At 55.4% G+C, this 10,832-nt stretch overlaps 1 protein-coding gene across 1 annotated transcript; it reads right to left on the reverse strand.

The window, feature by feature from the left end:
• Positions 1-1,419: 1,419 nt before the first annotated feature.
• Positions 1,420-2,850, reverse strand: LOC117641247 (nucleobindin-2-like). Its single transcript, XM_034378406.1, has 6 exons — positions 2,763-2,850; positions 2,557-2,679; positions 2,367-2,480; positions 2,117-2,293; positions 1,950-2,046; positions 1,420-1,871 (listed from the first exon to the last, which is right to left on the reverse strand). The coding sequence occupies exons 1-6, from the start codon at positions 2,847-2,849 to the stop codon at positions 1,624-1,626; spliced, it is 846 nt and encodes a 281-aa protein (XP_034234297.1). The 5' UTR covers position 2,850; the 3' UTR covers positions 1,420-1,623.
• Positions 2,851-10,832: the final 7,982 nt, after the last annotated feature.

The raw sequence follows: 10,832 nt of genomic DNA on the forward strand, positions 1-10,832 counted from the left end.
TTACTCGATAATTACGCTCCAATTTATTGGACTTAATAATATGCAGACCGCAGACGATGGCTCGGCGGGGGTGATCGGGGTCGCGTTAAGATGTGGTCGCAGGGCACGCCCCTCTTCCTCCCCCCCCCCCTCTTTTCTCTCTCTCTCTCTCTCTCTTTCTCACACACACACTCTCGCTCTCGGACACACTCACACACACCACCATGCCGGCCGTCAGACTTAGTGCCAAAAACTTGGCAGCATTTCACGCGCCGAGGTGGTCCTGGGCGGCATGCAGTCAGACTGACTCGCGTGTGAACCGGGCGAGAGGCTTTTGCTTAGCCGCCACGCGGATCGGAAGGAGTGCCGTTGGAAAGTGGTCCTTGCGTTTTAGCCCCCCCCCCCCCTTTTTCGCGGCTCCTCGTTTCGACCGACAAAGCCTCTTCATCACACCGTCGCTCGCTTCCGCCTGAACTCCTGCAGGCTGGCTGATCCCGCACACTGCTTTCGTCGCTCTCTCTCTCTCTCTTTTGTGAGAGCGGTACTGACGCTCGTGGGACTCCCCAGTCTCGTTGTCAAGTACCTAAAATAAATAAATCAAATCAAATCAATCTCTCTCTCTCTCTCTCGCCCCCGTGAGGCGATCCGCTGCGGTGCGACGGAGACAGCGGACAGTGCTACAGGGCAGTGCTCTTCGGAATGGACCTACCGGCCGCCCGTTGCAGCGCGCCCAGCCGGACCGGCCATGAGCGCAGCAACCAGGCAGCAGGCAGGCAGCGCCGTGATGAGCGTGAAGCGTTGGGAATGATTCGAGCACACAGCATGCCCACTTCGTCCCACTTCGGCCAAGCCGCGCGGTTTTCGTTTAATTTCGGCGCGGAAGGACGGACGGACGGGCATAACACTCTCGGCTCGGCGGACCCATCGGAGTGACTCTCGGCGGCAGGTGCTCCCGGCCGCGCCCATGCCGCCCTGTAATCAAGTCGCACTCGGACACGCGTGGCGAAACGCATGTCCACTCTCGCGACGAACAGACGGAGAGGCATGCAAGCGCACGGACTGAAGACGGACGGACAGAAGGCCTGCAAGCGCACGGACTGCACTGGGGACTCCTGGCTGGTGATACTGGAGTCGTGCTGAAAGGGTTCCCGAGGAGAAAGAATAAGCACATACTAACGGGATGGCCCGCGACGGCGGCGCACCGCCCCGCCATCTGATGTACCGCCCGGCCCTGCGCCCGGACGTGAGGGAACAGCACATTCCCCTAATAACATTACCCAGCGGTTTTGGTACCTGAGCCAGGATTGCTACGTTTCTGTGCCCAGGCGCCTGCACGTGTGGTCGGCGTGGTGCAGCGATGGCCATCGCGGTCTCGACTTGGGAGGCTGTAGTCGCGGAGCAAAGTGACTTTGGTTGACAAAAACCAGACTTATGCTCGTCTCATTTCACAGTGAAAATTTGGTTTTATTAATACAGCAGGGAGCACAGCAAAATTTAAAGACTGGCTGCAGTTTACCTACAATAGGTACTGTACACCAGCAGGATTCGCAGTAGGACTGAGCAGAACTTCAGATTGACAGGCACATGCAGCAAAATTGCCACAAGAACCATGCATCCTAGAGCTAGTCAGATAACTACAGCCGACTACAGCTGACTATTGCTAGAACCACGGAACCACGACCGATTATATTCTTCGTAATTAATGAAACCGTCTTTGTTTATGTCCATGTCCTGGAATTCACGTTGTTGATTCTGCTCCAATTTTTCCCACTTTTCTCGCACAGAAGATTCGGGTATTCCTTGAATGCACATTCTACCTACCTCTTTCTGATAAAGTGACCTAAGTAAGGCTTTAAATTCATTGAGGTCCACCAGACTATTTCCATCGAGATCTAATTTGGAGAAAACATCCAGATTACCTCAAAGAATGTAACTAAGTGACTGACAGTTATAAAACACATTTTTCTTACCGTGCTGAGAAAAGATAGATTTAGGTTCCGATTCTTCTTTTAAAGATTTTAAGACTTTTCTTTGCTTGTTTCGTATTTCATTCCTATCGCTCATGGCCTTTTCAATAGAAAACGAGATTTAAAAAAAAGAGTTCTTATGATGAAACGACAAATATGAATGTACCCACCTTAACAATGAGTCTTTTTAAGTCCTCTTCTTCAAAAGTATCTGGATTTGCGTAATCAATGTGGTCTGTAGAAGCATTGTTGTTTTGAAGGCGGCTCATTTCTGTTTTCTTAATTTCATTCAGACGTGTTCGAACGGAGGGGCTAAGAATCTTCACAACGTGGGCAATTTTACCAGACTGAAATAATGTATAAGAACACTGGTTCAACTTGGAGTCTTATTAAGAAACATGAGTTATGACAAGAGATTACCTCTACATCTGTCCGGTTAGCTTTCCCCATGGTATCTAGGAATGTTGGATCGCTATTCAAATCTTGAAACACCTTTTCAAAGTAAGGATTGTAGTCAGGTGGCTGCGGCATGCGCTGTAGGTCCAATTCAGAGACGATTTAGTAAAGAAAACAATAATTTAGAGCCAAACTTAAAGTAGGGGGTACAAACCAAACCATGGCACAATTTATCTTTTTGTTCTGCATTGCTTTCTGAAGTTTCAGTGACTGGATAAGCCACAATCCCACTCAACGCCAGTAAACAAATAACGACAAAACTCATTTTATTAATGGCCTGCAACAGTGAGGAGCACAAATTCAAACAGTGTGACAAATATGTCGATGGTTGGTTTCAATTTTATCTATGACGGAACTTACTTCGTGGTAGCAGCCAGACCGACAAACCTTCCTCAACACTCGACTGGCGACTGATGGCCGCCCGAGAAAATGACGCCCTCCTCTCATGACTCCTATCAACTCCTCAGCCGCGCTGCTGTCTGGGGTGGCGCAGGGCAAATAAAACAATCGACTTCATAGCAGATAAGTCGAAAGATTGTCTCGAAATACCCCTTCAGCGCGGAAGAATGTGACTTGATTTTTGATGAGCTCGAAGGCCGCATGGACATCGCATTGCCGAACGAAACCATGGCTCTGTGGAAGCCCCCGTACTCCTCATGTTTTCCTCTGCCGAACTAATTACATACCCCATTTTCACTATTTTCTGTGTCAAAGTTTGCGGAATGTTTTGCAGTGTTAAAAAACTGTCCCAACATAGCAGCCGAATAAACCAGACGGCTGTGAGTGCCGCGCGTGCCGCTGCCATCGAACCGATCCGGCCAGGCGTCGCGTTTTCGAGGTGCACTTGTCCTGATGGGGCCGAGGTAGTCCGAGGCAGGGCGCTGAGTCGTCATAAGGCAGTGCAGTGCGCCGTGCGACCGCCGTACAAGGAGACGGTGCAGGCTTGCAGGCGCAGCACTGACAGAGCTACACTGTCAAAAGAGAGACCGTCGAAATTGTCCGCTACTAGGTGGGGATATTCGGAAGTCCTTTGGACTGGGAATCCTGGGAATACAGCAGGTGCCGGCGACTGGGCCTGGAGGGTCGAAGGGTGGCCGGAGGGTGGCCAAACAGGGTGGACGAGGGCCTCTTGGGGCCTAACAAGGGAACGCCAGATTATCCCTCGATACTTCGGGATTTCGAAGACTTCTGCGGTGGGAATGTATCGGCACTTTGTGCTCCATTACGTCAAGGGCGATTGCCAAAGTTTACAAAACATTGACCAAAAACGATTTTGACAAAAATTACCTAATGCTCATCTTGCTCACTGATTCGCCATGCCTGGTGGATTATAGTGAAGCCAGGTTACAGTAACCCCTCCCCCTATTTTTACACTGTGTGTGTGTGTGTGTGTGTGGCGCGAGTTACCCATACCAGTGTACCGGTGGTCCAGGAGGTGACGCATGCAAAGGCGCATGCCTCTTTCCTTTTTCCGCGGCCCTTCCTTTCCTTTCCCCCTTTTGCGTTTCGTTGTCGGTTGTCCGGCCGGCTGCTCGGAGGCGTTCGGCCGTTCGGCCCCCGCTCCGCTTACTGTCTTCTCGAATTGGCAACACTGCAATGGCAGCCCTGCAGACAGGACGGGGCAGGGCAGCGTTTTTAGCGCCGATCCGACGGGAGGGAGGGCCAGCCTGTCAGCCCTATAAGGAGTCTCGCTTCCAGTGTGCTTGCAGCAAGTTGTGCTTCCAGAAAGCGTCGAGGGCAGTACCCTTTGCTCTGGCCTGGCCGGCCGGCCAGTCGGACCACTATTTGCAGTCGTACACACGCACGCTCGGTGCAGTGCAAACAGCACGTGCATTAATACGCGCCGTTTCTCTCGTTTGGACCTGCGAGGATGTTGTCCCAGTGGAGGGCGTTTCGCCTAACGCTATTCGCAGGTTGCGTGTCAACGGGTCGCTAAATAACCGCAACATTCTGAGTCCATCGCGATGCGCGGGGTCTCGCCGCTTGTGAGTGATACGCCACGCGAGGGGGCTCTGGGTGGCTCTGGGGCGCGGAGTAGCGACGCCCCAGCGGGGTGGGAGGGGAGGGGGGTGGTGCGTACAGTCCCGAAAGGGAGCACAGCACCGTGACTGTCGTCAGATTTTATTTCGATATCCATCACCCCGCGCCCACATCCTCTCCCTCACTGGCCATGCGGGCGTAAGAGGCACGCCGAGCCATGATTGTTTCAAAAGACGCAATCCGGCATGCCATCTTTGCAATCTTCGCAATCACGCTTGCAATCGGCATTCGCATCTTCTGCACTACGTGGCGGGCCGACCGAAAAGGCGTGCGGTAATCGAAAAGCCGCAGGATGCTGCCCAACCCCCCGTGTTGCCGATGTGTAGCCCTCTGGACGAGCCCGACGCACTCACACGCACGCAAACGCGTTACGCGCGCTCACACACACGCATCGGCAGGGATTCACGCACACATAGCAAACACCCCGGTTTGGGCGCAGGCAGGGTGCCGGGGGGCGCTTAGCGGTGTAGGTAAACTGGAGTGTTTTGTGCGCCGAGCCTTTTGCTGATGTCTGAGTCATTATGTTTTCTGCTGAAGGTGAATGATACGTGGGACCGCTGCCCCTTCCCCCTCCCCACCTGCCCTCTCTCGAGTCGGTCAGCTTTGTGTCTGAGGCGGGCGGTTCGGTTCCCATTCAGAAAGCGTCGGTGCCTCTCGCAGTGCGATCCGTGCGGATCCGTGTGCGATCCAGGGAGTCCGAGCCGAGTCCAAGCCGAGTCCAGGGATGCGGGAGGCACGCCAGCCTGTGATTCCAGTGTCTGTAGCTCTGCTGCGGCCACCGGACACACACGGTGCTGTTGCCCACTGTTGCCACCCTGCCGGCGGCAGTGCGGCGGTTGGAGGTTGGCGACCCGGAAACCGAGGGGCGTCACTCTGTAAAACGGCACTCTCAGAAAGGTTGTTGCTTCGAACACCGATCGGAAAGAAAAAACTAAAGCTAAGTCTGCTGAGTCACCGAAGGTTGATCAAGTCCTGTTTGATATTTTTCTTCTTTTAATTTTTGCAGTCAGCAGACAAGAGTCGGAGGCTTAGGTATACTGATAACGATCACACACCCCCATCCGCCTATAGAGTTACATCATTTTTCACACCTCCACCTGTGCGTCTGGGAGATGTGATAGAGGCGGTGAGGCTTCACACCAAGAAAAAGAAAGAAGTCAGGAGAGGTGTTGCCTTTGTAAGGCTTTCCAGGGTAAATAAATGCATGTTCCGAGGAGGGGAGTGAAATTGGCACATGCGGTGCGCCCGCGGCGTGCATTTTCAATCAGACACTGGCGTCATCGACTCGAAATGTGGAATCGCTTCTCTTGTTTTCGGAGGGTAATGCTAGGGTTATGTGAAGAAATCGTTGCACAGCTGAAGCTTCCAAAAGGAATAAGAAAATGCATGGAACCTTGAAAGCAAAGTTCTTCGGACTAACAAGAGGGAAGTGCTCCAATATTTTGTTTCTTTAGTGCTTATCCCGCAATATTGTCCTTATTAGACGTCGCACTGTGATTGTATGTCCTATTTACACCACATCTCCTGACAGCACACAAACTTAAAATCCTTGAAATAAACGAGGACATTTTTACGAAAGGGTTCCTCTCTGGTCTGAACTACCAGCCAAGGTCCCCTAACCACGTCATTATCCTGTCTGCATGGGGTGTGGATGGGGAAATAAGAGATAGACAGCAGCAGAGGGAGTGGAAGGGGGGGAGAGAGAGAGGAGCCAGCGTCGAATCACGACGTGGATATCACCGCCGTGAGATATTCTTCACATCCCTCCCACAGCAGTAAAGCTATGTGATCAATATAACTGGGTATCTCACCTGCATCTGTGTGCATGTGAGTGTGTACTGTAAGCACCAGAACAGCGGGTGTCTATGCCGTCTGTGCTTCGGACAGTCTACACTCTCATTCAGGGGTGTTCTAAAACTTGACGCCTTTAGTCGCTTGCCTTAGGTTTTGTACCACCTTGAGTCGCCTCACCACGTAACGCCAAAAGGCGCCTCAAAACAAAGCGCCTAAGGCGCTCTCTTTTGAAACACCTTGGGCTCAAACCACTGCATGAGATAGCAATGCATGGCTGCTTAGGCTCACTTGCAAAGGTGCGTCCCATGTAAACACCTTTCACTTTGATTTTACTAGTGGGGGTGCGCCCAGGCCAAACACCCCTGCTGCACTATGGATGCAGCGCAAGGTGTATGCTGGCCATACACCTTGCGCTTTCTTTGCATGGCAGTGGACAAGGTGCGTGGAGTCTAAACACCTTCAGCCTAGGCTGAAAAAAGCGCAAAGGTGTGTGGTCTGCAAACACCTTTATGACCTACCGCACCCCCACTAGTAAAATCAAAGTGAAAGGTGTTTACATGGGACGCACCTTTGCAAGTGAGCCTAAGCAGCCATGCATTGCTATCTCATGCAGTGGTTTGAGCCCAAGGTGTTTCAAAAGAGAGCGCCTTAGGCGCTTTGTTTTGAGGCGCCTTTTGGCGTTACGTGGTGAGGCGACTCAAGGTGGTACAAAACCTAAGGCAAGCGACTAAAGGCGTCAAGTTTTAGAACACCCCTGAATGAGAGTGTATGCACGCCTTTCCAGTGGCGTTGTGTTTTAGCTGCGGTCAGTTCCTAATTCGAGTCGGACGGCGCGGTAGCCGAAAGGCTGGCCAGCCGCGGTCACGCGGTCTGTGGCGGTCGCTTTCCCCGCCACGCTTTTCCGGGCGGTCCTAGCGCCTCTGCCGGGCCCTTCCCTCGGCCCTTCCATTACGGTGGGCCGTTGCTCCCTTTAACCTCATCATCTCCGTCCGTCCGTCTATTTATTGAAATAAGGGCTGGCCGGCCCAACACCTGTTATAAAGGTACGGCTGTAGGGAAGGTACGGACGGGCACTCCGGTGTGATCTGCCCCCAGCATCCTCCCGAGCCGACTGCGGACAGACGGACGGACGGACGGACAGACAGACAGACGGACGGACGGACGGACGGACGGACAGAGCAGGCGCATAATGAAGGTCCGTCGCGTCTTTTCCTTTGTTTGCTCTGCAGGTCGTAGAGAAGACCCAGTTTTCGGCTCGATTAAGCCAAATAACGCCCCTCATTTCCGCCGTGTCGCCTCTTCTTCTTCTTCTTCTTCTTCTTCTTCTTCTTCTTCTTCTTCTTCTTCTTCTTCTTCTTCTTCTTCTTCTTCTTCCTCTTTTCCCCCCCTGTGCGTGTTTCCTCTCCGGCGTCGCGAATTCAAAATAATGCCGCTGATTCGTATGCAGCGTTTCCGGTCCATGTTTGCGTGAGTACGTTGCGTTTGGAGCGGCACGCCGGGTGACGTCGGGACGCCGGGATCCACCCAACCAATAACCTGCCCGAGATTATTCCACACACACACACACACACACACACACACACACACACACACACACACACACACACACACACCAAGGAGATGTGCTTCTTGTTCACGTAAAAGCCGATGTTACGATGTGCCCCCTCAGGAGGCGCCTTTCTGTCATTCCGCAGAGAAATGACCAGAGAGAGAGAGAGAGAGAGAGAGAGAGAGAGAGAGAGAGAGAGAGGGAGAGAGAGAGATGGATTGAGGATGGCTACAAAGCGTCCGCGATTGTCGATTGTTCGTTCCATTTTTATTTGATTCAGTTCGGCAATCGGTTTGATTTGTTTTTATTCTTTCGACCAAGAGGACGTCGATGAGTGCAAGCGAGCCGAGCCGCAGGCCGCTGTGAAGCTGCGGCGATGCGCGCTGCCGATATCCGTCACTCTCGGCGGACCGGGCGACATGTTTACACGGCATTGTATGGAAATGCTGGAAACGCGTCGCGAAGTGCGGCAAGTCGAGGCCTGGAATGATCCGGGCGAGTTTTGAGGCGGTCAGGAATCGAACTTGCGCAGGACCCGTCGCCGCGGCACCTCACCTTGTCGCTCCGTCTCTCTCGCACCCCTGCGGCACGGCCCACCAGTGCGAGAGGGACGGAGCGTGTATGATGGCCGGGATGCCTCGGACGATGACTTGATCAGCTGGCCGGCCGATGCAAAGCAATGCAAAGCAGGTGGCCCCTCACGGCGGCTGGCTACCTGTCGCTCGCATAACTCTCCCGAAATTCAATCGCGCCTCGGACCCTTTTTTCCGAAAGAAACTCGCCCCTTGTTCATGGCCTTGGCTCCTCGGGGCTTGGCTCGGGCGCGGAGTCCCCTGGTATCATTTCCATGGCCGTTGAGAGCGGACGGATGCTTTGTGTCGTACAGGTGTCGAAGGGGTCTCGTCGGCGTCCGCGTTTTGACTTCGGGCTCCGTTTGGTGAGTCAGCCGCCGTCAGCCGTAGAGCTCTTTGCAGCCCTGTCTCTCTCGCACCCTGATTGATAGCCGCATGAGTGCGACAGAGGCAGGGCGACGAAACGGCTCCCTGTGTTGGGACACGCCGCCGTCGCGTCAAATGGCACCCCGGCGGGACGCGGCTTCGCGCAGCTTCCGTGCCGCCACGCTGCGGCGTCTGCTGTTTTCGCCGACTGCGAAAATGTTGACGAAGGCCGAGGCTGACGTCTTGGCCAAAGTCTTGCCAAAGTATCCGAACAGCGCGGTGCTCGGTCTGAATAACGTGACATGACAAGTCGAGTCGCATTGCACGAATTTCTCTGTTCTGCGCTCAGAAAGTCTCATGGTGAAGATTCTCCGTGGTGGTACAGTGGACTTTGTAACCTACTTCTGAAAATTATTACTGTACCCGATAGATATTTTGTCAAATTTCTTTCGTATCATTGGAGGAAATCTCCACCGTGTCGGTTCAGCTTTTCACCGCAAGACACACAGTGTGCCTTCGTCGTCTCGACGGCGGCGAGCGGGACATCGGCGGAGGAGGACATGTAGTAATTGGAGCAGATAAGTCCCTCTTTCTGCGAGGCGAGGATGCCGGCGGGGACGCCACACAGGGTGTCTTCCCAGAAGGCGGCCGTTCCCCGAAGTGCGAGCCGAGAGCCGAGGCCGGCCACATCCGGCGAGGGACTCATCAACGGGAAGCTTACCGGCCCATTATGGGCGGAGTCGCGGTGGCCGCGCGGGCCGAAATCCGGCGCCTCGGCACTGAGCTGCGGGTTCGACTCCCGATCAAGCACTCGCCGACAAAATTACAGATCTCTAAACAGTCACCAGGGAAGGATGGGCCCCGAACAGCTTGTCATCCGGCCAGTCTGGGGTGTTGGTTTGTAATACGAAGCAAATGGGAAATTTAGTGTGTATTTCACCTCTTCCAACCTGTGCCACTTGCTTTCCGGACGGTCCCCGTGGCGCCCTGCCGCCGTGCTGCTGACACGAGAAAGGCCCGGGAAACTGGGCGGCGGGTCTTCTGTGTCTCTGCTGTTGCTGCGCTGAGCGCCGCTCTGCAGACTGACTCCGGACGGCGTCTCGTCGCTCTGTCTCTCTCGCGCCCGTGCGGGACGCCCGGCAGTGCGAGCGAGACAGAGCGACCACAGCGACACGGCCTTACCGCGAACTGGCGGACCGGGGCGGACGGCGGCCCGCATTTGCATCACACTGAGAGACGGAGAGCACCGCACGTTTCTGCACACGTTGGCCCGACGGAAGCCGCGGAAGAAAGCGGAGTGGAGCGGGTCGCTCCGTCTCTCTCGCACGCCCCGGGGCGGCCGGGACGCCCCACGAGTGCGACAGAGACGGGTGGGCGCCGAAAGCGCCGTTCGGAAGCTGGCTGGCTGCTGGTGGAGCGCGACGACGCGACGCTCTGCGAGGTGGCGGTGGTGGCAGCGACGCTGCACCATTTCCTCCGGGAAACGACACTGCAAAAACGGCAAGTTCGAAGGCCGGGGGCGCCTAGCAGGCTTTGCGGCCGGAGCGCCAGATACCAAGAGAAAAGAGAGGGGGGGGGGATTAGGCCCTCTACCCAAAAGGTAAGCTGAGGTACCAAGTCGCATTTTCCCCCGCTGGCAGGTGACTTTCTGCGACCTCCCCCCCCCCTTTGAATGGGTCTCTGGATCCGCCCTACGCCGTGTCCATTTGAGGCGCGAGGCTGGCCGTCTGGAAGTCTGGACTGCTGGCTGGAAGCGCTGGGATGCAGCCTTAATCTAGCCCCCCAGCCCCATCCCCGGACCTCGCCGGGCCCCGGGCCTCGTCGTTCGAAAAGAGGAGGAGCCGGGCCCGCGCTGTCTCTCTCGCTCCGAGGGCCAGCGCTGCGGCGGAGGGCGCGCCGTCCCCACAGGTGCGAGGCCCCACGGGGGGCGTGCGAGTCGAGCGAGGGGGCCGCCGGCGTCTGACCGCCCCGGACGCGGTCCAGTCCGTCGGCGGGCAGAGGCTGGCCGAGGCCGGCAGAGGCCGGCAGAGAGTGCACGATGAGGCTGGAGGCCCCCAAGGGCCCAGGGGCGAAGGGCCTGGCCCTCGGCCTGGCCGGCCGCAGCGAGGC

This window comes from Thrips palmi, unplaced genomic scaffold, assembly GCF_012932325.1.
Source record: "Thrips palmi isolate BJ-2018 unplaced genomic scaffold, TpBJ-2018v1 HiC_scaffold_15, whole genome shotgun sequence".
Classification (NCBI taxonomy): Eukaryota; Metazoa; Arthropoda; class Insecta; order Thysanoptera; family Thripidae; genus Thrips; species Thrips palmi.